This window comes from Nestor notabilis, unplaced genomic scaffold (assembly GCF_000696875.1).
Source record: "Nestor notabilis isolate BGI_N333 unplaced genomic scaffold, ASM69687v1 scaffold30309, whole genome shotgun sequence".
NCBI lineage: Eukaryota > Metazoa > Chordata > Aves > Psittaciformes > Psittacidae > Nestor > Nestor notabilis.
Window position 1 is genome coordinate 22,646 of NW_009943734.1, and position 27,737 is coordinate 50,382.

At 34.2% G+C, this 27,737-nt stretch overlaps 1 protein-coding gene across 1 annotated transcript; it reads right to left on the reverse strand.

Annotated features, from left to right (window-relative positions):
- Positions 1-1,276: 1,276 nt before the first annotated feature.
- Positions 1,277-27,737, reverse strand: LOC104411616 (dynein heavy chain 8, axonemal-like; the record flags this gene model as incomplete). The annotated part of the gene is made up of 18 exons (XM_010022073.1): positions 1,277-1,507; positions 3,272-3,345; positions 4,333-4,535; positions 5,858-5,976; positions 8,633-8,754; positions 13,161-13,351; positions 13,451-13,703; positions 14,911-15,016; positions 15,483-15,665; positions 16,980-17,135; positions 19,047-19,202; positions 19,984-20,155; positions 21,314-21,441; positions 21,767-21,904; positions 23,242-23,454; positions 24,641-24,808; positions 26,127-26,303; positions 27,634-27,737. Coding segments are annotated over 18 exons (2,894 nt in total), but the record flags the coding sequence as incomplete, so codon positions are not given.

Consider the following 27,737-nt stretch of genomic DNA (forward strand, 5'->3'; position numbering starts at 1 on the left):
CTTGTGGTAAAAAACTTCAGTTATTTTTAAGGAATGGCTTTTCAACTTCAGTCTCACAAACTTATTTCTGGGCTGCAGAGCCCAGACATGCTGTCTCAGAGATAAGCTCCAGTCTTCTGCAAAAACACTAGACTCTTGGACTGAACGGGAACACTTGCTAACCAGTCTTCCCACACTTCAAGATATCCTGTTCAGGTTTTGCTGCATGTTCTATATAAAAAAGAGGAAATTATTCTCTCCTTTCTTCTGAGAAGGAGCTGGCCTTTGGCTTGTCTGTTAATAGTATTCTGGAATCCCTGAACGTGTTAATAATTTAATGGGCAGTGTGATATGAGGTATTTTGAGATAAATGCAGTGAAGATTCATCTAGCAATCCTCTCAGTTCGTTAGCCTCACTTAGCAAACTGCGTGTTTAAATACCTCACTATTCATAAATCCCTTGAAGATGCAGAATGATTTCATTTTCTGTTGAGAAAACACAAGAGAATGTAGGTCCATACAGCTAGTTGTCTATACACAGTGCTTTTCCATGGTGACATACATTTCATATTGAAGGCTGTCTCCTAGATTCATTTGAGAAAGGAACCCTTCCCTTCCTTCACATCCTAGGTATCACATATGTTATCTATTGTTACTTAGAGAGAATGAGAACCACTAAGGAGATTTCCACTGTTTGTTAAAGGAAAGGGGTCTATAAACACAGAAGTGTTAACACACAGCGATTACACCAGATATTAACTAGCATCATGATCCGCTGTGAGAGAGCTAGAAATCATCATAAGTGACTTAAATGTACTTTGTAAGAGTTTAGACAATTTTCCTGTTACTGATGAAAATGTCTCCTTGAGATCAACAGAACAACCATTTACCATTTATCCAGAGTAAAACAGGTTACTTCTTAGTGGAATGTGTTCTTTGAGATGTTATGTCAACTTTATCCTTTATTTCAGACAGGGAAATCTGGAAGAGTCTAAGAACAGTTGCAGGTATTACTCTGTTCACAAGGCTGAGTTGGGAAAAAGAGATAGTTTTGATTCAAGTGTTTCTGTGTACTGAATTAGTGTGAACCCACACATATATAATGCACCTTTGAGAACTTTCAGTTACTAGTAAGTAACCTTCCTATGTAAAGTGTTACTTGCATTGTGAGGTAAGTTAACTTTTTCTTCTTTTTCTTGTTTTTTTTGTTTTGTTTTGTTTTGGGTTTGGTTTTTTTTTTGTTTGGTTTGGGTTGGGTTGGGTTTTTTGGTTTGGTTTAGTTTGGTTTTGTCCCCATCTATTTAATTTCAATTTGCAAACTTAATATGAATAATTTTGATGGCTTGAGGTACTGGAATGAAATATTTAAACAAACCTGTAGAAGCGCAATTGGGAATTTAGGATGTGGCTCAGTAGTTATCCAAACTCGAAACGTCTCATTCTGTATCTCAACAGTAAGAAGTGTCTCCAGTAGTTCATCCATGAAATCCAGTCCAAGATGACAATTCTGAAGCAACACCCAGCCTCCCTAAATAAGAATATAGACAATTACCATATAAAATTTAGAATAACTTATTCATAATGCTAAAACCAACTGTGTATATTAGAATCAAATTTTGTCTTGCATATAATTTATTTATTTATTTTTACTTTTGGATTGCTCCTGGATATGTGTTATCATTTGATTTGATATTGTCACAGTTAAAGCAAATAGGAAAAGTGCAAAAGTTACTTTCAAATCCTATTGTTCACAATGAAAATAACATAACCAGAGCCAATATTCTAAGTAAAGTATCAGTGCTACCTAGTGGCAAAAAGAAGTAATTATTGTCCTCACCCAGCAAAACACCAGTATTAAGTAATCCTGCTATCAGATCCAAAAGAATATGAGTGGAAAAGTAATAGCCGAAATCTAAGGAATATATCTTTCTAAAAACATACTTTTAATAAAATAATTAAGTGTAAAGAGATGGTAACAAGACTCTAAAACTTTTTAACTGCAATTAATTTATCTGAAATAAATGTATTTGCATGAAATTCAACCTCTGTATATTAATTTTGATCTCATTCAACTCTCAAATTGCATGAAAGCTCTATTTTTATTATTATCTTTCTCTATTTTTGCTTATGAGTTTAAACTCATCAGCTTTTGTAGCATCCCTTTAGAAGTCTGATAAATCAGAAGCCTGATATTAAAATGGGACATTATTTAATCAGTTCTAAACAGTGATGTGTGGATTTCATTACTGCTTGTAATTTCATTTTGGCAATTTTGTTTTAGCTCATTTAAAAATAACTAACATTTGGTGACAAAATATAATTGAAATATTTATGGTGAACTGATGGATATTAAAAAATATTAAATTATGGAAGTTTTTTTCTCTTTTATGGGGATCCACTTTTTTTGAGGAAGATCTTTAATCAGTTTATCATATTTCTAAATGAATCAGGCTCATTTTTTGAAAATTTTCTACATGTAACACAATGCAACAGTTCTAATCATATTATATACTCATGGCCAGAGGAAGGAAAAAAAACACAGAGATTTTTCTTCATATTTATTAATTCTGTTTTGTTCTTTCAGATTTGATGTTCGCATATCCCCCCCTCTGTAAAATGTGTGCACCACCAAGGCATTTAGTTCAGAATTTGTTACTAGTGGATTTCTTTTTTCTCTTTTTCTGAAGTGGTGTACATCTATATTCCAGTACTGGTGTCACATTTGGAAGGAATTCAGACATTACTGAGATACAATATAGCTACAATATAGAGAACTTCCATAACCAAGAGAACCTTGGATTATACAATAATATCTAGAAAGTGTGCAGTAAAGGCCATATACATACATATACATACATATACATATATGTCCATAATAGAAAACCACAAATTAAGCAGATATTACACTAGTCAAATGAATAAATATCATCTTACAAGATTTTTTTCCCCCTTGTCAAATGAACCTATCTCACAGGTAGCAAACAATGATCTAGTTGAAGATGTCCCTGGACATTGTGGAAGGGGGTTGGACTAAATGATCTTAAAAGGTCCCTTCCAACACAAACCATTCTATGATTCTGTAATATAATTGGAATTCCCTGAACTGGTACTGCCTGACCTTTTCTTTTTTCTGCACAAAAGACAAGAAGTCCTGGAAAGGCTCTGAAGCACTTCTGTCTATCAGATAAAGAGGACAGGACTTTGCAGAAGTCTAATGAAGCATTTCCTCATTATGATTGATGTGTAAAAGAATACTAAAGCAGTCAACTTATATTGCAGTGGTTTTTCCCACCTGTTGCACTGACATCTGTATGAATTTGCGTGCATGAACTTCTTGTCCTTGACCCATAGAGATGGTCACACATTCTACAACATATTTGACAGTAAATGATTAATGAACTTACATTCTTGAGAAAAAGTAAGAATTCCAATTCAGTCCAAAAAAACAGTGATATAAATACAGCACAATTAAGCACATTTTAATGCAAAAATAAATGTTTTTTAATGTAAAAATATATATTATATACTTTCATATATTTTTAATGCAAAGATATATGACATTAGAATCTCTTTACCATCATATTATACTATGTGTAATTTTTCTAAACACTGTATCTTTGTAAAATAATATTGATTTATACATCCACAATATTTACAGTGTTTGTAGAAGTGAAAGATTGTGCCAAACTTTAACGAAGCCACAGCATTTGAAATATGAACCCAGATTTTTCTTTAAATATAGATAATGAAGCCATGTAAGTAAGCAAATTGTGTAATTGTAATATATTCACAAATTTTAAAGTGAATAATAATAGGAACATACTTTTCTACTTCTAACTCAGTTCATACGCACAGTTCTTCAAACTTTCCACATAATGCAGACATAAAGTCCAGAATATACAAATGCTGATCTTGTGAGTATTTTTGGTTAGTTTTTTTGTAAGCAGATTACTGATTTTCACATTATCAGCAGTGAAGAGTTAAAACAAGAAAACAGTAATGTCACTATGCCAGAACAGCAACAAAAATAAACCCCAACAAAACAAACAAATAAGCAAAATTTGTAAATATTGTCTTACAGATAGGGATTAAAACAATCATCACTGAGAAGGACGATAACAATTTAGGAAAAAAACCCTGAAAACATTACTGTGCAAATGCACACAGAATGATTCTCAGCATACCATCTTTTACTTAAAATATTATTTTATCTCTAAGATGACAGCTTAGGAACAATAGTGCAATATAATTTAAGAAATACTTTTCAGTAAAAAAACCCAAAACCTGAACCTGAAATTACTTACATTACAGTTCTGTATCTTAACACATGGCAATGAATAACTATTTACATACCTAATTTAAGCTTCCTAGCCAAGGATTCAATCTGCATACTTGGGTCAGATCCCATAGACAAGAAACAGATGAGAGGTGTCCGTGTGTCACTTTCTCCCCATGTTTTTTCTAAACTCAAAATGAATGGTTCTGTATATTTCTCATTCAAGGAATTTGCAATATATTTCCTGGCTTGGGAAAGGGTTCGATCTGGACACCAAGACCTAGAAATTAAAATATATACCAGGATACTAATTCACTGCCTCTTCCTGTTGCAAAGATCAGACTTAAATAAAAATTCTACTTTTATGAGAGACTTTTGCTTCATAATATGCATTTATATGTGTATACAAATTCACATATATGTTTGTAGGTTTGTCTTTACAGATACAACAAGAGACAGAGCTGGTAGTCTTCCCCTCTACTTATGACTGTTCAATACCTTTCGGTTGCTAACAATTTTGCCTTAAGTAAACTATTTGCACTGGGATTTTCTGTTCTGGGTACCTTTATCAGTCTGGGACATTCCTCATTTTAAACACAGATTTTGTATCTGAGAACAGAAATAAGGAAGTGCAAGACTTTTTTTGTCCTTTGGGAAAATTCTGTAGATGTTTCATTGGGTTTATTAGTCTTTTAGGGTTCAGACTTAACTTTTTTGCATTGCATTTGTGTTGGGGGTGAGCTTTTATTTTTTCCCATGGGGAAAAAAAATATCCAAACTGTTACATTTGGATAAAAGATATGAATTGGCAAAACTGATTTTTACTTTTTTATTCAAAGGCTTAGGACTTAGATGCTTCCCTCCCCCTTCAGGATGTATAGCATATAAGAATATTGTACTTCTTCCATGAGATTCTAGCCTTTTTACTGCACAGACTGAATCTGCTCCAAAGAAAAATCTTGGTCTACTAATTAATGTTGCTGGTTTGGTCTGTTTTTTTTTTTATGGAGGGCCTCTGATTTACTTTTTGAAGCACTTGGAAAGTATACAATGAACATAATAAGATATGATCTCATGCATAAGGCAGCTTAATGGTGCTTTGGGGAAATCCATTTTATGCCAAGCCCTGCCACAGAGATCTTAGCTGATTCAGTACAAGCACACACTTTTCACATGGGGCTTTGGAATACCTGCTTTGCATTTTCACTTTTTTTAATTTATTATTATTATTACATATTTAAAGTTATTTACAATAGTTCATTTTAAAAGAAATGAAGAAATGAAACAATTTTTAAAACTATCAGAATGATTCTACTTTTTCAGTGACCTTTTGGAGAAGGCTGCAATGTGATTCCCAGTTTCCATTTGCCATGACATAGAAGCAAAGCTATAAATATTTCCCTGAAATAATTTTTTTAGACTCTTCAAAGGACATCTCTGAAGTGAGTGAATTAAATCATATTTCATGTGTGTGAATCAAATACTATTTCAAGTCACCCAGAAATTAATTAAAATTACCCTATTACGATAATAGCACACTGATAGGCCAAGACATGTGATGTAACCATGTATGTTATTTCCCAAATTTCTGAAGATGCTCACCTGACGAGTAAAAGCTTGCGGAAGGTATCAAGTGAATCGTTATATCCATCAGGTATAATTTCTTCCTCAGGAGCATCTTTATCAAACCAACTTTTCCACCGCTTCTCATTAGAGGATATCTAAATTTCTCACATTAAAACACATATAAATATATTTCAGCTGTAGTAAAATCCCCTTGTAAATGTGCATTTTAATGAGTCTGTTATTATATTAGAATATCTTAAAAATAACAGTCTACAGCATTTAAGTGACTCTAATAAGAGTCTATAGCACTTAAGACATGTCATGTGAATTGCTATTAAAGTATTTAAAATAGAAATTTTAGTATTAAGATGTAGGCTCTTAAGCTAATCAGTTATCCACTGATTCACCTCCTGAACACATGCAGCTACTTAAGAAAAATCAGTAATTAGCAGAAAGATTCTATACTACAAGAAGATCATACAGTGATTAACTCATTAGTTCTGATCACAAAGTACTAAGAGGAACAGAAAAATCTGTCTCTGTGCAGTCCAGCCAGCCAAAGAATCACAAATGAAAATAAGAGACTCTAGTATGTTTTTCACTCATGAAAGAATAAATCTGACCATAAATATGATTATTATTCAGGCATCTTGCAAAAGCAAGGACCTAATAGGACAAGGATACAGGTGGACAGAACATAGTGAAAAATTGCTATGCAGTTGAGCCTCTAATGCAGTGACTGAGAAGTCAGCTACCACAATGTTCTCAGATCACTAGAAAGAGAACAAGGAGCACACTGATACCATCTGTTCTGACATACAGTTCCATATGCATGTTATAAACCAAGGTGCTCTGTCCAGTTGACTGAATTGGTTTCAAATAGTAGTTTCAGAACAACCTACACTAATCATGGACTGGGAGATGAGTGAGAAATGAACATACACATTACAACCACGTGTTTGCTATAATGAAATTCAGAGAGATCAATAAACACCAAATATCCCTCTCTGAACTATAATCCATGTCTGAGAAAAAAACCTTATAAGCAAATAGCTCAGTTCTATATCAACAGTTACCAACCTGAGCACATGCTAGAAGAGTATTCAGAAGAGTTACCTTCTCAAACCTAGACCACAGCCAGAGATAGGTTACTGAGCTAAGGGGACTTCAGCTGACTCAGTAAAATCATTAAGCTTTCATTATGTATTTCTTTGTACTGTCTCTCAATCACAAGTGGAAGTAGTAACAGTGTGAAAAGGAACAGGGTCATCCAAATGTTTAAAGAGGAATATGTCTTTATTAAGTTAAATTAGGCATCTGGGCCTGGAGGAATTACTTTTTAGAGGACAAAAAGAATTGTAACTGGCAAGAAAAAAAGAAAAACACAGGCAACATCTTGAGAACTAAGCATATAATTTTCAAGCTTTCTTTTTCTTACTTCAAATAATTTTCTGTTTGTTTCTAAGTGAATAATGATCCAGTGGTATTTAATATGATGATCCAAACAGAAAAGCATATCTAATAGATGCAGGTAAGTATTTAAAAAGATATTAGTTCCATATATGCATTTTTAATTGATGTCTTAGATGGCACCCACCCAGATTTCATCTCTCCATGTTACTAAATCCTCTCATTGTCACTTTTCAACTTGTAAATACTTGGCAATTTTAAGTTAGTGCTAAAGGTTAGTTAAAAAGGAGGCCTTTTGGGGTAACATGGTCACCTGTGTATTTTGGAGTCTAAAATTTTGTTTGCACTGATTTTAGAAAAGTCCTATAACAGAACCATTACAATTTACAAATTAATAAGAAAATACATAATTCATAACTCCACAGCTAAATTTCAACAGTATTAGCTAAATTAAAACAGTGTTAGCAAGTGTGATGTGGCATGCATTTTTTGTTCTGGTGCCCTAACAATCCATATGAAGACCTAACTAAAATTCCTTCAACTTTTTACTGAGTTAATATCCTGTTTTGATATGCCCAGAAACTAAAACCTGGAAGAAATCAGCTGGTATGTATCCAGATCTTGCCTTGATGCAGAGTTAGGAATCAGCCATGACCACTTCCAGGTACAAAAATTAGATAAAATCTCTGCTAGCCTTCAAGGCACTAAACGCCATCACAAAATGAACTTGGATTACCAATGCTGTAACAGCAAGAAGAACTTAGTGTCCTGGCTATCAGCCGGAATAACAAGGAGTGCTTAGGAGGTACAGAAAGAGAAACGTTTAGGGAATGTTTTAACCAAACTAAAAAAGAAAGAATTTTACTAAAGTAAACATGTCACAAGCTTATGTGCATATAAGTTCATATGTCTCAATAAATAGTATTTTTACAGCTAGCTCATCATATCTGAATAACAAGTTAACCTTGGAATGGAAATGTATATTTAAAAACAAGCAGCAAACAAATCTACCAGGCTCAAGAAATAAAGAATTGTAACTTAAAACCTGACACTCATAGATTAACTATCTGAGCCTTTTTGATACCTCTACTTTTTAATCCTTTCTCCTTATTTGTCTCTCTTTCAATGACTTCCTTTTTTACCAGTTCTTTGCTTCTGTTCTCTTCTTTTTCTTACCTCAAAGGCTATAATACAAAGTACAAAAAAATATATAAAAAACTCAGAGCAAATAAATATATCTCCATTCATGCTACCTAGCTGCTGATTTCTATGCTTCTATGCTGTATTCTGTGGCTTTGTTCTTAACTACATCTCTTGTGTATTCCAAATGTAAAACATAGGAACACAGTTATGATTGGGAAACTGGTTATTAACATTAAAAAAACAATTAATAAGTATCACCTGATCCAAAATTTCTGCAAACTGTGGAAGTTTGCTCAATTCCACTAGGTTTAGCCACGTCATGTCAAGAATCCAGTGGAATGGTTTGGGTGGGCAGGCCTGTAGATCCAGTGCTGCACCTCCTGTAGATGCAAACATTCTAATGAAATACACATGGCATTCCAGGGGTCAAGATATATTTGGAATTTCTTTTTAAATTATGTTTTCTGCCCCATGTAATTTTCACTGGGGTGCTAATTGCACTCCTGTGTACTTTGCATTTATTTCATAAGATCATAATTTAGTCTGGAACAGACCTCAGGAGGTCTCTAGTCCAATCTGTTCAAAGCAGGGTCAGCTGAGATAAAATCAGGTCTATACCCTGTCTGATCTTAAAAACCTCCAAGGATGGAGACTGTCTAACAATGTGTTCTAAAGTTTGTTTGTCCTGATAATGAAAAAACCCCAAACTTTACATCCAACTCTGAATCTCTCTTTTTTCCAGTTTATTTCTGTTGTCTCTCATCTTCTTATGCATCACTAAAGAGCCAGGCTCTGTATTCTTAATGGCCTTCTCATAGGTGATGGAAGACTACTACTGGGTCTCCCCTAAGTCTTCTGTTTGCCAAGCTGAGTAAGCCCATTTCTCTCAGACCCTCACCTTAGATCATGTGCTCCATATAGTTTGTTGTTATAAGTTCATACAATGATACTGATTATATTTGAAGTATGGGAAATTCTTTAATAATCTCTTTTCCTTTTCATATGTTCACAAGAAGAGAAGAAAGAAACTCTGGACTGATGGAATCAGTCAATCCTAGTAAGCCTATCAAGCATAAACAATTTTAAATAGCATATATAATGGCTATCTGGCCTTACATAATACACATTTCACATCTGCTGATATGTAACTGAAGAGGAAATTCAAAGAAGGACCTCTGGGATAAGAGGAAATTCAATTTTAAACAGATTAACTTTTAACTATTTTTTATAATTAACATTTTATCACAATTTCCTTCTTGTTGCAGTTGCCTCTTCCCACTCCTCCACAAATTAATTAATGGCACTTCTTGGGAAAACTAGAGGGTCTCCACAACTAAGATCATTAATTCACTGTTATAATGAATATTGACTTTACAGGGAAAGAAATGTTCTCCTGCATGCTTCCAGGATGCAAGGATTTCATTCTTTCATCAGTGATGATTTTCTCAAAACAGAATCTCTGCTCTAGCTACTTGAGTATCCTTAAATAGAAACACAAGAATCACTTTGCTGAATCTGGACATTAGTATGCCAATGCGAACAATTAACATCAAAAGAAAGCAGAAGTTCCAATGAGCAGACAGTAAACAGATCTTAGGGAAGCTTTTGCTTTTGGGAAAAATTTTAAACCTTAATTTTTTGAGGCAGACTTATTCAATGAAGAATGAGAATTACAAAAGTGTAAAAAATGTGTTTCTTGTTGTAACAGAACCATAGAATCACTGATATTCTTTCGATTAATATATTTCCTTAATTTTTTGATAAATCCTGCTAAGTTCTTACGGTTATTCATTTGTTATGTTAATGAGTTAAAAATACAGTGCCTAAAAAAAGCCTTTCCTTTTACTAGTTTTTATTTTGCCATTCATAGGCAAATGTGAAAGTTCCAGCATCCAGAATAATACATGCAATACTTTCCTATCTAGCTATGTACATATGTGGAGGACCAAGAAACAGAATTAGATATGATTAGTATATGATGTGAATGTTTTCATGAACTGCTGAAGGGCCAGTTAACGGGGAGACTCTTGCTGAAGTCTGTGAAGTTCCTATGTACAAATCCAAATGCTGTTGGCCTTGGCCGCCTGGGCACAAGCTGGCTCATGTTCAGCAGCCACCAATCAGCACCCCCAGGTTCTTTTTCTGCTGGGCAGCTTTCCACTCTTCCCAAAGCCTGTAGCATTACATGAGGTTGCTGTGGCCCAAGTGCAAGACCTGTCTCTTTGCCTTCTTGAACTTCATATCTTTCACCATGGCTCATCAACCCAGCCTGCCCAGATCCCTCTGTAGCCTTCCTACCTCCAGCAGATCAGTGCTTCTACCCAACTTGGTATCTGACATTTACTGAGTGTGTACCCAATCCCCTCATCCAGATAGTCAATAAAGATATTAAACACATTGGCCCCAATATGAAACCCTTGGGGACATCACTACTGACCGGTCACCAACTAGATGTGACACCATTTACCACCACTCTTTGGGCTCTACCATCCAGTTGGTTTTTAACCCAGTGAAGAATACACCTATTTGGGCCCTGAGCAGCCAATTTCTCCAGGAAAATGCTGTGGGAGAGAGTGTTGAATGCTTTACTAAAGTCCAAGTAGACAATGTCTACAGCCTTTCCCCCATCAACCAGGCGGGTCATCATGTCATAGAAGGAGATCAGGTTGGCCAAGCAGGACCTGCCTTTCATGAACCCATGCTGCCTGGGCCTGATCCCCTGGTATTCCCATGCTGTGTGATCACATTCAGGATGATCTGCTCCATGACCTTCCCTGGCACCGATGTCAGGCTGACAGGTCTGTAATTAAAATGATAACCTATTCTAGAATCACATCTTTTGCAAATTTAATACACTAGGTCAACAGAAATATTCCTGAAAATTGTTGAATTTTGAGAGAGAATCACAATCACTTTAGCCAAGAAGGATTCTTATTTTTAAGACATAACCATTAATTGCTCACTAAATAGCATACGTGACAATATTTCTGGCTTTTATTTAAGTCAACAAAGCCAAAGACGTTTTGCAATTCCTCTGTAACACGCTTTCTAATATTTACAGATTTTCTTCATAAAATATAATTTCTGTTAGAGAAGATCATACACTTCACTTGTGCCACTCCCTCACTTCCTACTGGTACACAGCCTCAGTGTCAAGATACCTACAAAATCACCAAAGAACTCCTTAGATTTTCTCATATCTTTTGGATTTTGTTTCTTTTTCTAAACTTCTAATAAAAATTACATGGCAGCATTGTGGGAAGCTCTTTTCCTATAATTTTGTGACCTACTTTCTCTGTTTTGCTGACTTGATATTACCTTCAAGGTGTAGCATTAAAATATTCAGGAAGGGCCTAGTGTTTTGCCTTAATGGAATACAGTAAATAGAATAAAATTCAATTTAGGTACTTTAGCAGAAGAAAAGATTTAGAGTTTACAATCTCCTGAGACTCCAGAGACTTTTGCATTTCAAATAGAAATGCTTATTTCAATGAGACATCCCCTGATAATATGGCTGATGATAAATTGTGAAAGGTCTCCTGCAAAAGGAATGGAAAGAAGAGGAAGAGAGATTTAATTTTTAAATAAATCCTTTCTTCAGCTGCCTGGTGATGTTTGGTAACATGGCATTTGTTTTGCATCAAGAATTGCTTATCCAAGGAGGAAAATTGAAAAATTCATTAATTTTATAAGACATTTAAGTGTCAAGGACAATTTTGTCTTCTGCCCACTTCCTGATCTGATTTAATATCCCATGAATAATTACTGAAAATCTGTTACTTTGGTGTCATTTGATACATCAGAAAAGTATACACCAGAAGTATTTATCACTATCAAGTCAACTGTGGTAAAGCTGGACAGGAAACTGCAATCACACATTCTAGACAAAAATTGCTAAAAGTACTCCTGTATTTTATTACAGATTCTTATTAGTTAAAAAGGGGTAAATGACCACTTTCTCCTTTGGCAAAACAAGAGTCCATAAGCTGAGAAGCCAAGAATATGGTTACTTGTCTAATGCTTTATTAAAGCAGACAGTTCATTTTCAAAGCATTTTCAAGTATTCCCTGCCAGACATCAGCGGTATATTGGGAGCGGGATAACATTCTCAAGGATAATATCATTAATTCTAAGTGGAAAGCAAAACAGAATGTGAATTTAATCTTGTTTCCTTTCCATTTTATTCATTAAAGGCAGATAATGATCTTCAAATCTAGGTTCATTACTTTGACATTAGACGTTTGCAAGATTCATTTGAGGACTGTAAAATTCAAGCAGGTTTTATATGCACCTCTGAATAAGTAAACCCAATCACATTTTTTATCAGAGGCAGAAAGTCACAGAGTACAGAGGAGACAGACATGGCCATTTGGGCCACCGAAACACATTACGTTCTCTAAAAGTCAACATTAGCTGCTTGGCAGAAGTCAAAGAAAGCTCAAGCTGAAACTAAGAAAAAACTCTATCACTTTCTGGACTTTACATAGAGTTGTTCTGGCAACTTAGAAGAGAACTTTATTCAACAGTGAAGCAAAGGAGCAAGAATACACCTAATTTATATAAATAAGGATACACAGATAATACAAAAATATATAATTATTAAACAAAATGATGGAAAGAAGCAGAACTATGATCTTGATCTCAGGATAGAACACAGCATGGTTAAATGGTGGAGGTAGAACAGAGATAGGCATCTAACTTCACTGGACCACAGCAGGGATAAGGACAGAGGTAGCTCCCACAGAACTATCGGTAAAAACCATGTAGCCAAAAAAATCATACTTACCTTTAATGAATGTATGGAACTCTTTGGTTTTCACATATTCTCTCTCAAGATCAATTTTTAATGTCATTAAAAGGGTAAAGAGGAATTTGTGATTTTTATACAAGCCTCTAACAGAATATGAGTGAATTTCAAAGGTAAGATACTCAATAATATTCGAGACTCTTTTCTGAGGTACAGGAGACTTCCCAGATCTGAATAATGGAAATGAAGCACAAACAAAGCATGTTAATAACAGCAAATACATTGGGAAGACAAATATGTGGATTGTAGAAAAATCTGTGTCTTCCTACTTGGCCATGGATTGATCAAATAACTTCAAGAACTGAGCCAGTGAAGTCTGATACATATTATTGACCATGCTCATTGCTGTAATAAGAAAATAAAGAATGCTTCCACGTGTAGCAGCAGGTCGATATTCCTCCTGAGCAGTGTTAATCTTCACTTCAGTTTCTGCTGCCACAGCCAACTTTTCAGCTACTTCAGCAGCTGTTAGCTTAGTTGTTTGCAGAACACCAATCAAGGATTCATCATCAACTAGTGAACCTAAGAAGTAAAATATTTGATATTTAGGGCATTCTAATAACAACTTTTTTACTTCATATATGTAAAAATCAAAAGGCTAAATTACAGAAATTATTTATAATAAATGGAAATGATTTACTGAATAGCAGAAATCTTTTAAAATGGAGACCAAACAGGATATGCAATACTAAAATTATTTTTACATTCAACATGCTAAACAAATGCATTCTACCTATGTCAATATGAATGTATCTATACCACCAGCTTTGCAGCATGTACTGGAGAAGTCAGCTTTCTTATGCACATAACATATTCGTACACAGTACTTCCATTATTTTAAAGACTATTGATTGGTACGCTCACAGTCAAAAAGACTTAGGGTCCTAAAGGCAATGGTCACACAAAAGTATTCACGCATCTCAAGTACTTACTGATTGATGTGCTAGAAGTTGCCACCTTCTGTTTCCACCAAAGACATAATAATTGATCATCTGCAGGTTCCTAATATACTACAAAAGACTTTCAACACCATATAAACTAGCCCATTTTAACTTGCATTTTCAATAGGTTAAGGATTTGCCAGTGATCAGATGCTTTTATCTCATTTGAGCGGCAGGAAGCTCTCAAGAAATTGATTTCTTTGACAAAACTTGTTTAGGCGTCAAAAATACTTATGGTTGTAAACACGGTTGTATATAGTGGCATTCTATAGTATCAAATCCCTCACACTCCAGTAAATCATCATACTTCTAATTTCTACCATAGGATGTAGACCTCATAGCAGCCTTCCAATATCTGAAGGGGGCCTACAAGGATGCTGGGCAGGGACTCTTCATTAGGGACTCTAGTGGTAGGACAAGGGGTAATGGATTTAAACTTAAACAGGGGAAGTTTAGGTTAGATATAAGGAAGAAGTTCTTTACTGTGAGGGTGGTGAGGCACTGGAATAGGTTGCCCAAGGAAATTGTGAATGCTCCAACCGTGGAGGAGTTTAAGGCCAGGCTGGACAGAGCCTTGGGCAACATAGTTTAGTGTGTGGTGTCCCTGCTCATGGCAGGGGGGTTGGAACTAGATGATCTTAAGGTCCTTTCCAACCCTAACTGTTCTATGATTCTATGATTCTATGTTCTCCTATTGTATCTGAGATGTATAAATAAATTTCTGCATGGAAAGGTTCTTATGTGAGTCAGTTTAATCTGTCTAATTTCTTAATCCTTTGATACAGAACCTTTGGTTGCACTTAGTTTGTACAGGAGATTGTCTTCCAGTTCTTTCATCTTCCTCTTATTTGAAGTTACACCTTCCATGAGTGCAATTCGTTCTGCCTCTAGTTCCTGTTATTAAAAAACGAGAAAATGACATGACATTTTATAGTCTGTATCTAGGAGTCATACTTAAAATTCAATTGCTGATTTTCCAAGTTCATGAAATTTGATTGAAGATACAGGTGAAGAGTTGGATGCAGCCATGAAACAGACATTTTACTTTTTCAGGTGTCTAAAACATGTTTTTATAACATCCTTTTTTTTTTTTTTTAAGCAGTCTTTATTCAGTATCTTATGAGGTATCTTATCAATGCCAAATGCTTTTACTTAACTGTTCATGCTATCCTGACAATCATATGTGGAAGATCCTCTAGATGTATTTTTGTTATTTGGAAATTTGTATACTGACTCTGAATAAAGCTTTAGAAAATGATTGATGTCTTTTTTCCATTTGAACATTTCTTTTTCAACAGTTAAATAATTAAAAAAAACCAAACAACAGCATCACTATGGTTTGTATGTTCTATTAGGTTACCTGTTTTTCAGTAAGGACTACTCTTCTGAGTAACTGATTCTCAAGTCCTTTCATTGTAACAGTAAAATCAATAATAGATGTTTTTGCATTAATTTCAGGTGTGAAAGCAGGATTGGGTAGCTTTGTAGTAATGTACAGTCTAAATGAATTCATAATATCTACTTCCTTATCACCAACTTTCACCTGTGGAGTAAGTTAGAATAGTATTAAGCAGAAGAAAATGAGGTTTATTTGACTAAATAATATTGACCAGATAAAAATATACATTATCTGAAATGCCAAAGAGAGGAAGTGCATTTCACAATTCAAATTTGTCATGAAAATAACAATCAGTGACCAAAGGTAAAGTTAGGGTACATTATAAAAGTAGCATTCCACCCCAGATAAATATAGGGATTATCTCCACTGTGGGTTCTAGTTCATGTCTTCAGAACTATTTGGTTTAAGTTTTGTGATTCTAATCATGCCTCAAAGGAAGATGGTAAAAACTACATATGTTTGGAGAAATTACTGTTCTAAAAAAAAAAGTAATATTCGCTCCAACAATGGAACATAAATTGTTATCAACTATTTTTTGTTTATGAAAACTAAACAGACCTTAAAGAATCTTTCTAAAGGAACTATGAATTTATTTAGAGTTTTCCACAGATTTTTTTTTTTTAATAGAAGCTAAGATATTCTAAATCAGTAGTCTAACTTGAAAGGTGCATGTGCAGAAGGAAATCTGATCACTGTGTATGACTCTCCAAGCCCATTTCAAACACTGTGCTTAAGAAGAAATAGGACCAAACTACTCTGTTGTTTGCTCCACAAAACCAGTAATTATTTTATTTTCGTTATCATCAACAATCTGGTCTCCCATGTTCTTCATATCCCAGCCAGTTAATTTAGGTTATTTGAGAAAAATACATACAGAAATATACAGCATGCGCAGTCATTTTATTTCAGGATGTTTGAAGGAGAGGTGTTTTTAAAATTTGGGATTGATTTCTTTATCTAATGAAGGTCAGAAAGACTCATGATTTTTCAAGATTTTGAATATACTTAATATTATAAATAAAGCTTTGTGCTTTTTGGCTTGTTCCATCAGAAAACAGCTCTACTCCAGAGTAAAGATTCTGCAGTTGCTACAATCAGTGCTCAACACTAGGAAGAGAGAGATACTTCCAATTCTATTAATTCTTTTAAAGGCTGTAAAATGAAATTGCTCAAAAATCAAAAGAAAGTATTGTATGCATTTAATATAATAAACATAACACTTTACAGTTTGGAAACTTCAGTAGCAACTTCATTAGTTAAATTCAACTTTAGACTCATGAACTTACTGCTCAGCTGAGATTCTGTCTCCTATATTTTGTTACTTCAGTTTGATTCTTCAAACTACTCTACTGAATACAAAATTTACCTGATTCACCAGAGGTTTGGATAAAAGGATAAAAGAATATCATTCATCACAAAGCAAACTACTTATTCCAAGTCTTTTGTCTGATTACTAACCTTAAAAGAAGTTCCAGATTTCATGAAATTCTTTTCTAATATATTATCAAGGACTGGATCCAGCTCTTCACCTATATTTTCAATCACGAGTGATCGTCCCAGTGAAAGACTATCTTCTAGGTGTGTACGGAAATACTTGTCATTCAAAGTTGTTACCTCAAAAGTAAATTATAAATTAGTGTAAGGACAAAAATTTTTCTTCAAAGTCTTACATGAAAACCACAGATATAACAATTAAAACTTTTTAAATTGTTTTTGTTAGTTGCATTTCAAATGAAGTAATAAATGTTGACCATGCAGCAATTTATGCAGAAATACTGCTTGTGTATAGAATGAAAAGTACCATAAAAAGTTGAATTTGAAGACTGGTTGTAACAGAATCTAAGAAACTTAATTATGAGAGTTATAATATACTCTCTGTAACACCAATAATACTGTTATTGGTATTATATTGGGAATTGAAGGTGTTACATAGATTTTTGAAAACAAAGACAGCCAACTTTCAATTTTCTGTTCTATGTCCTGAGGACTAAGTTTTCTAATTTTAGCTTTGAAGTTCTGTGAAATTCTTTCTAGAAATCTGAACTCAGTGTAACAAATTAATTGCTGTTACAATATTATGAACCCGGAGGTCAGAAATACCATTAAATGGAATTCATAATGTATGAAATCATTAAAAACATACGTAAATAAGTAAAACATTAACCTGTCTGCTTCCTAGATTCTGACTTTCAGAAAGTTCTTATATTATTTTCAAGATTTTCTCTGCATGCATGAAATAGGGCCATTCTACTGGAAAACAGCTTTGCAGAGCAGGATTTTGGGGTCCCAGTGGACAAGATGAGCATGGGCTAGCAATCTGCCTTTGTGGCAAAGGCCAACAGCATTCTGGGCTGCATTAGGAGAAATATTACCAGGATGTTGAGGAGGGCAATCCTTTCCCTCTGCTCAGTACTGGAGACACATATCTTGAGTCCTCAGCCTATTTCTGGGCTCGCCAGTGTAAGAGAGGCACTGAAGTGAGTCCAGCAAAGGACCACCAAGATTATTAAGGGATTGGAACACTTGACATATGAGGAAAGATGAGAGCTGGGATTACTTAGCATCAAGAAGGCTCACAAGGGTATTTACCTACGTACATAAATATCTGGTGGGTGAGAATGAAGAATAGGGAGACAAAGCCCTCTTGCTGGCACACAGTAACAGGACAAGATGCAATGAGCACACATTGAAATACAGATAATTCAATTTAAACATAAGAAAAAAACCCCCACAACTTCACTGTGATGGTGGGTGAACACGGCTGGTGGTGGCTGCCCAGAGAGGTGGTGAAGTGCCCATCACTGGAGGTATTCAAAACTCGACTGGACACAGTCCTGGGCAACCTGCTTTAGTAGATCCTGCTCTGAGCAAGGATGCTGCACCAGATTTTCAGAGATCCCTTCCAACCTCAACTTTTCTGTGGTTCTGACAGTTTGCTTTATTAATGATAGAATTTTAAGCAAGAACTTCACATTCACTTTACTCCAAGATTTAAAATCTTCAAAATTTAGAATTCCTAAAATGCTGAAAATTTATTGAGATTCAGGAGGACATATGAGATTTTGCAGGGTTTTAAAATGTAGGTTCCTTTTCCCCTGCTACTCTAATTTGTGAAAAATTCTTTTGTGATGCAAATTACATGTCACGTGAATGTCTTTGCATTATAGTTCATGAGAAGACATTTAACCTCATTGGCTTAAGCTATAAGAGAGCTCTCTGTGTATAGGGAACATACCAATTTTGAACATAAGGCTACCTCCCTCTCTTTCATACTTTTTGGTAGTTTTCATACCAGTATTCCAATATTTACAATTATATAATCCTTTCCTAGTCCTTAAATGGGATTCAAAGACTCTTGTAAAGTTCCCTGCTGATGCATCCACATTATCGTCAGTCTCCACACAAGTTAAAGTTCTCAGATATGTGTGTATGATAGCTACACTGACTCCAAAGCAGACACAACCTAAAGCAATGATATTTGAAGGAATATAAACCAGCACATTATTCCTTTAAAACACTGCTCACCAGTAAGTCGTTATCCTCTTCTTTCTTTTTAATCCATGTTTTTCCTTGAGATTGTGGGTCTACCAAAAGTGGGTATCTAGCTGCTTTAGTGACAATGATACCATTCTGAATTGAGAAATCATCTCCAGGCAGCCCTTGAAGATTCCACTCACTAATCTGGAGAATACAAAACAAAACAACAACAAAAAAAGACACTAGTTTGGAATAAAATGTCACTGCTTTATCCTTCAATTACGATTGTTCTAAGAAATAATGGGGACATCAAGCCAAAAGGGATACATATCTGAACCTGCTGAAAAATGATTAATGCAGAAGGAAAAATATTTCCAGGATTTTATTTTTATTGATGTATTTAACTATATAGAATGAAAAAAAAATAAAAATTTAAAAGTGTAAGAAAGTCGAAAGGCAGTCGGACAGCCAAATTAAAAATTGGGATCAATTAAGAGAAAAACAGGCTAAAAGAGCTTTTGGAGCTTAATATTTACTGAAGGACACTGGCATTGTTCTCTGTTTGATTTCTCCTTCATTCATGTTGAATGAAAAGACTTCATGCATTCTTTTTAAAATGTCTTTTTGATATGAAATTTATTTTTGAAACCAGACTCAGATAATATTGACAGAACCTGAAAAAGCTAACAACCAAACCCACTGTTTTGGTATATATCTACAGATACTTGAAAGTGCATTATCATACTAGCATTTGTCTAATTGTATGTCATTTGTTTATAATACATAATTTTTTTAAGTATCCGAACATTGCTCGGCACTCAGATCTTTAGTGGGAATTGCCAAGAACGTTAGGAAACCACAGAACTATCCTGCACAGCAATAGTGGGGATTATAGATCCTTTCTAAGCAAGCATAATGCTAGGTAAGAGTCACAGAATATATTAATTGACATTGAAACGAAACCCATCCAGCACCAAGAACTTACTGTTGGCGGATCTACAAGCATAGAAATCAGGTTCAAATTTTCAGTAAAGGGGATTTTATGGGCTCTCATCTCAGTTTCCCATAAATCTTTAAGCAAAAAATCTCTGAAGTTTTGATTAAAAGGTCCACAGTACGAAAGAAAACCTGTGCAGAGCAGTACATCTCCCACAAGTCTAGAAAAGGAATAAAATAATAATTAAAAGGTGATATACAATTCCAATTTCTATAGATTTAGACAACCAGCTTTTGAAACACAAGATTTCTATTCTGAAGACAATTCAAGGAGGGAACTGTTGCTCTTTGAGAACAACAAATAGTTTCTTTATGTTTCATAATTTTTTTTTTTTTTTTGGCAAAACGTAGGAGTAGTATAATACGAAAACATTATATTCAACCCTACAACATAATAAAGCCTCGATGACAATTATTCCTTCATTCATAACTGAAGCAAGAAATCGGTTTATTTCTTAAAAATGTGTCTGCAATACAATTTTTATCAAACATTACAAGCTTAATTCTCTTGGAATGAGCAGACCTCAATGGACATGTAAAATTTCTCTATAGGAAATTTATGGAAACAGAAGCATTCCATGGAAGCTGAGTCTAAACTTTCAGGCTCTTTACCTCTAACAACCATTTTGACAGCATTCCTATTTTCTAATCAGCGAGAACCTCTAGCTCCTACACTGCTCAACATGTTGTCATTTGGATAGCAACAAAATGGAGACTTTCAAGTTTCCAAGTTTCTTAGAGTAAGACGTACTGTCCCACATGTTTCAACACAGACTATAGGATAAAAGTTACTGTCTGATCGCTAGGGTTCCTTTTACTTAAATATGCCATAACTAATATCAAACTATCCTGTATTAAGCTAGGAATTCTTCCTTTTTCCTTCCCAGAGTCAGGCTTAGATCATCTCTACCTCCTGCCTATCTGAAGGTTTCTCATTCCCAAGTAACATTGGAACAAGGTGTAGTGTTAAGGGGGTCAGGAAAAGCTGTAATAGAGGCATAGAACTGCATTGGAAATAATCCCTTTGGAAATAAATCCCAAAAGCAGAAGTATTAGTCTGAACTTAAATACAAGCAAGAAACACTCAGGAATTCACTTACAGGAGGAAAATCCACATTTTAGGATAGTTCACTTAATTGTCTTACTATAAAAAGATCTCCAGCAGGAAAAAGAACTACTAAAGCTACTAAATTGCTTACTAGCTATCCAGGTTTTACACATACTTTGTGTTGTTTTGTTTGGGTTTTTGGTTTGTTGTGAGGTTTTTTGTTGTTTTGGGTTTGTTGGTTGGTTTTTTTTTTCTCTGATGAATTTCATACCTGTTAATTTGAGATTTAAATTCTTTACTTTGCTGAGTCCACCTAACTCTCTCTCCACTTAGTCCATCTATAAGTGTAGAGGCTGCTTGCATCTTTCTTCTACATGTTTCTGCATCATTCAGCAAGTCCTAAGATTAAAAAGATATCTTACATAATTTAATAAAAGAATGCAAAAAAAAAGTTCTATTTTTTCATCCTATTGTGTTTATTATGACTTTTATTTATTTGAAAATCACTCTTGAGAACTCTAAGTGCACCTATTGTCTAACAGGTTCCTTTTCACAGAAAGAAAGAAATATGAGGGACCACAGATTTAAATATCTTCTTTTTATACCTGAAACTCATCCATGTCATTCAAGGCAGCAGGCCCTAAATGCGTGTTTGTATCAATTCATGATTACATAACACCATTGTGTGGAAGCATTTTTCATAAAACTAAAAGACTTATCTCACCATTTTCTCCTTCATTGCTGCATCAAACTTTGCTTGCACTTTATCCAATTCAGCTTGTTTTTCATCTAAAACCGCCTGAGCCTCTGCTAATTCCGCATTAGCTACCTTCAAGCGGCCTTCCTGTTTTGCCAAGTTAGCCTGCAAAGAGAAGAAATATTAAGACAATAATCATACAAGATCTGAATATAATTTGATGAATTATTTTAAGCCTGTTTAGCTGGTAATCATGAGACAATAATATATAAAATAACTTCTATATTAATATTTACATAAATATTTAAAATATTTAATCTGAATACTATGTCACATATATACTATAAATATTACTTTTTAATTAAAGTAGTACTCGAGGTTCCTATCATATATTGTCAAATTTATTATTAAAAAAAAAAATTACATTTGAAGAAACTGGTTAAGGAAGTCAGGTTTTTGATGTGTATGTTCATATTGATTAGTCTAGAGGAAAAAACATTCTATATTCTTGCTTGATTATATGCTTTATTATTTCTTCTTTATTTGCACATTCTGTAGCAGCCAACAATAACAACACCATGATATTGCTCCTTTATTAGCTAACAATATAGTTTTCACCCACTAGAAAATCATGGTCTTAAACTACTGAATCTTCCTATTGCTCCTAAACTGATACTTACGCTGAACACAGGAAATTAATTAATTTATTTTCAAATAATCCACTTGCATTACTGTTACTTTTGTGAGTAGCAGTTCTACCAGTGACAAAAAAACACGGAAGAGATTTGGAAGCACCATTCAGACACTTTCCCCTTTGACTTTTTTCCTTTTTTTTTTCTCTTTCTTTTGTAAACTGTGCTATGTGTAGGGATTAAATACTTGGTTTCAAATCCAAAAAGCAACAATCAATGCCTTTGAGATTCTAAATGATTTTACATCTAATTTTTTTTATTTAAATGTTCACAAACATCAAAAAGAATACCCGCACTAAATTAAATAAGAGTCTTTAAAATGTTTTACTCAGTTTGGTTCCCACTGTTACAACATACTTTCTTCATTGAAGTGAGCCCTGAATCTCTCCAGAATGCCAGTATTTGGGCAAGATATCAATCCTTTGCTCCCACAAAGTTATCATGTGAAAGCAAAGAAGGTAAAATAGCTGCAAACCTCTTTTTGCAAGACTGTAGAGAGGGAATAAAGATCCTGGTATAACTTCTTGAAAACAATTATAAAGTAGTTATAGTAAATACAAGGACTGAAAACACCTTCCACTGTACACAATAAAACAGCCTCTGATGGAGGCTAATTTTGTGTTTAGTGTTCTCTCTAGAATCAAGATGAGGCTATGGGGGTTTTCTGCTTTTATCATCCTTGGCAACTAAAGTCTACAGGCAATTATTTCTGAATAAAGTTACCTAAACATATTTTTAAAATCCTACTACTAAAGCAAATGAAATTAAATTACATAAAAAGACAAAACACAGCAAGGGATAATGTATTACCTTAAGAGGTAAGACTTCTTTGTTAACAGCATAAAATCTTGCCATGGCTTGTGTCCAAGAGAGAAGTCCTGCCACATTACCACACACCTTTTTACCATGCTCTAGTGTATAGTCTTCCATGTTAAAGTAAGGCTGGAGTAATTCTATTGTCTCTTCATTCATTGAATCCTTAGTAAACTGCTGTAGACTCTGCAAGAATGGGCCACTCATAAACTGCAAAAAACAATACAGGATGTTTATAAGGTATTTGGACATTTTACGTTCAAAAGCTTGTTCATAGATGAGTATGTTAAAAATGTTCCTAAAATTCTTCTGAAGAGGTAATTCACACAGTTAATATCGTAAGTATTGCTATTCAGTTGTAACTCCTACATGCCTGGAGTTTTAAGCAGTTGCACTCCAATAACTGGGCTTGAAAGTTATTGATGAACTTTTTATCTTCCATATTCCCATGTTGCCATTTAAAAAGCATTTGAGAAGCCACATTTCATAAAAAAAAATTAACTAAGATAAAGCCTCAGAGATATATTTGTAACTTACTTAAAGAATGCCAAGTAAATGGCTTATGCATTGATGAAATGTGACCTAAATTCTTCTGGAAAGGGAAATTATTGGTTTTAAATTTTTTTATAACAAATATTTAGCATATTAAAGGAAACTCATGGAATAACTGCTTATCCCATTTTCATAATGTTGGCAGAAAATAAAGTTTTGATGATTTCTTAATTTCCAAAAATGCTTAAATAAAAAGCAAGAGTTCTGTTCATATCCAAAAAAACCCCTACTTTTCATTATTTGCATAACAAAAAAATTAAGGCAATCCTATTGGCAAATTAATACATTAATAGAGGTAGAACAGAATTTAAAGAATGGCAGGAGAAGGCAGGAAAATAAGAGTATTCTGAGAGAAGATCGAAGTCCAGAAGGAAGAGATGGCTTGCCAACCAAGAAATTTGAGCCAGGGATCCTGAAATGCAGAATAGGAAAAGCTACTATGTCTCAGTCAGTCAAATAATCTTTCAAACAATCAAGTAGTCTGGGAGGATCAGGAAAGACTGTTTAGATATGGACCTACAAGTTCCCAAAGAGAAAGAGGTCTTCTCCAGAATGCCCTTATCTCGTGTATGGTTAACATGATTGGTACTACTATTTATTTATTTCCCATCAGGTCATATGCCAGGCACAAGGACAAGGAAAACCTAAAGCCCCTACTGCGAGTCTCTAAACAATTCACCTACTACTTGCTATGAAATAAGCTCTATTTATATACTATGCCTATCTTAAAACCCTGTGTTTGCCTTTTGCAAAATTCTATCTTTTTTTAAGTAAACAGCATCATAAATTCTCTGATATTCAAGTTGCTATTTCTGATGTTTAAGAAATACTGAAAACTACTTACTTTTAATGATTCTCCCCATGATGGCTTGCAGCAAGGCTTTTCTGGATCCATGGTAACTGGATCTACTGGCTTTTGGAATAGTAGCAGACAGCAGTCCATGACCCTCATAATTAGGTGAGGAGGTTTTGCAAGTTTTCTAACAGTAGCAATATCTGCTGGTTTGATGGTCTATTTGAAGAAAAATGTAACAGAATCCTGCATCAATACCATTATTCTATTTTCCCATTCAATATCTTGATTGTAACGTTTGCTTGTCATACTTTTCTCTGAGGCAAGTTTGTACTAAGTACATATAAAAAAGTGACTAACGGGGCTTTTATAAATGTCATAGTTTCATGAAACTTAATAATTTTAATTAATATCTATTAGATATGAATATTTTTCCAAATCTAAAGACATCACTCAAAAATCAAATGTAAATACATGGAACAGCAGCATTAACTCAATGAAGATAATTATATTGTAAAATTGTATAGGAATTAATTAAAAGCAGTTTTCTTGGTAAAATAATATTTTGGATTTTTAAGGCTTAAGTGTCATCATTTATTCTAAGATGGTTTTGATTGGTTTTGTTGGATTTTAATTTATTATTGGTATGAGGTACTACTACTTCATTTTCTAGCAGCATCACTGACACTTTGCTTTGGTTTAATAACCAATAGAAAAATTATAAATGATTGCAAACTTCAAAACTAACATATTAATTTGTGCAAAACATATGCATGCCACTAATTGTCTAGAAGGAGTGGTTACATCACAGGATAATGTATGAGTCCGCATATTTTATAAGTGAATTTTGTGACCATTTTTCATAGTTTCATTTATCTTATTATCTAAATGTCAGTGTAAGAGCAAACAATGCTTCTTTTCTAGCCTTCTCCACTCAGTATTTCTTGGCACATAAATTCTGGTAAATGAACATAAAGTATTAAAAATATAATACATCATTGATTTCTGATTTCTCATTTTTTTTTAACTTTTTAATTGTTCAGAATAATGAAATTATGCAGAGTACAGCAATGCCTCCAAATTTCTTAACTCTTATTCTGATTGCTCTGAATCCCTTTTGCTTTCTGCTTCTTTCCAAATTAAGTATTTTTTTGCTGAAGGAAGAGACATCCTCTTAGTCATCTTAAAAGAAAGATACAGGTAATTAAATATGAAAATAAAGCCATTCTTTTAGCACAAGAAGTATTCTCTTGAATTAAAAATAAAAGATATTCTAAAGGCATCTGTAAATTTTTGAAAGATTTACACCTTCCTAATGAACAAGTATTAGAGTGGAGGCAGAACAACTACTATAAAACAATCTCCATGTGGTTAAGGCAAAATGTGAGCTCCGTAAATATTCAAAGACATGACCACTACCTGTGAAGAGCTGGTGACAGCAGCCAAAACCAAGTGACAAATGGTGGTCACTCTAGCCTTTCTTTCACGGTTGACTGAAATAGTACTAAACTAATCAAAATGTAAGAATTCTACTCACATTCAGTGCAGCTTCTGCTTCTTCTAATGCTGGTCTAGCAGCCTCCAATGTAGTCTCTGCTTTCACTTTTTCTACATCAATTTCCTCCACAATTTTTTGTGCTTTATCTTTCACACCTTGGACTTCATTTTTTACTTGAGATGCAGCTTCAGCACTTACTGTGACTTCTGCTAGCACCTGGAATTGATAATAAACCATTAAATATATAAAGCAAAATGGTGGAACAAATGATTATCAGACGCAACTGATATGTAGAGGCCGTTATACAGCTAATCCAAACTATATATAGCATTATATAAATATATTCACAGAATGAAGTTATGCATCTATGTCTAGCTCTTCAGCACATATATTTTCAAATCTCTTGTGAATGTGTAACGTACAGTTAGCTTTTTGACCAGTATCAGCTATAGGATCAAGGCACTCTGTATGCATTTACAAGAACATAGATAATGTTCTCAAATACCCATGAAGAAATTCACAGATAAAATCCCCAAATCCTTCTTCTTTTTTTTTTTTTTTTGTCTGAAATTCAGTTCTGATTTCTACAGGGTACAGTACTAAGGGAAAGAAAGAAATACATAAAATATGAACAATACTACACGTAGTTTAAATAAACATGTTCTTTTATTATTTGTCGATATGTCTTCTACTTCTGATGACTCATAAGTAAAGCCCTATTGAAAAAGTTGACAACTAAGAGGCTATGTGAATGGTTGCCAGAGAGCTATTTCAAAATGTAAAGAAAATATAAATATTAAACAAAGTGAACTCTATCAACATATCTGTTATATACCAGACATGTGAGAAGTGTAATTTCATTCCTTTCTGTCATAACTTTCTCCCTCATGAGATTAAAGGTCTTGAAGAATGCAAGCAGTCCTGTAGCCATCGCTGGCTCAAAGTTTGCTCTCCCATGCATATTAACTATGCACCATCATAGCATTATGGCATCTTTCAGAAAACAGAATGCCTATATTAATACATACCCTAACATACCTTTACAGTAAGTCATTTTGGAAACTAGATTTCTACCAGACTACCAATCTCATGCACACAGACATGTTGTTAATGTAAAAGACAAAATATGAAACCGAACTGTGATGAATTTTTTCTAAGCAATTTTGAAATAGTAAAGTCCCATTATCATGTTAACTTTCTATCTGCAGATAAGTGCATCTGTACCCTAAAATTTAATAAATGTCAACAAAGAAAAAAAAAAGCCAACCAAAAAAACCCCCAAAAATGAAACCTGCTTCTTATAGGTGTGGTATAGAAATGGGAGGAGAACATGGCACTCAATCTCTGTTGTAGTCTTAAAGTGCCTCACTTTCAGAAGCAAAAGCTGAATCAACATGCTACAGAGAAAGGATTGAAAGGATTTTAGATCACAATGTGCATTTTTTGGCTTGTACAAATTATAAGAAAATTCTGCAATAGCACTTTACCCCATTAAATATCTTGGTGCTAACCACTGCCTTTTGCTATTTAACACTCAAATACTTACCTCATCTGCCTTAACAGACGCCACAGCTAGTTCCTTCTCCTTAATGGCTAACTCCTTAGAGAGTTTAGCAACAGACTCACTGGCCTCCATCAGCTTAGACAGAC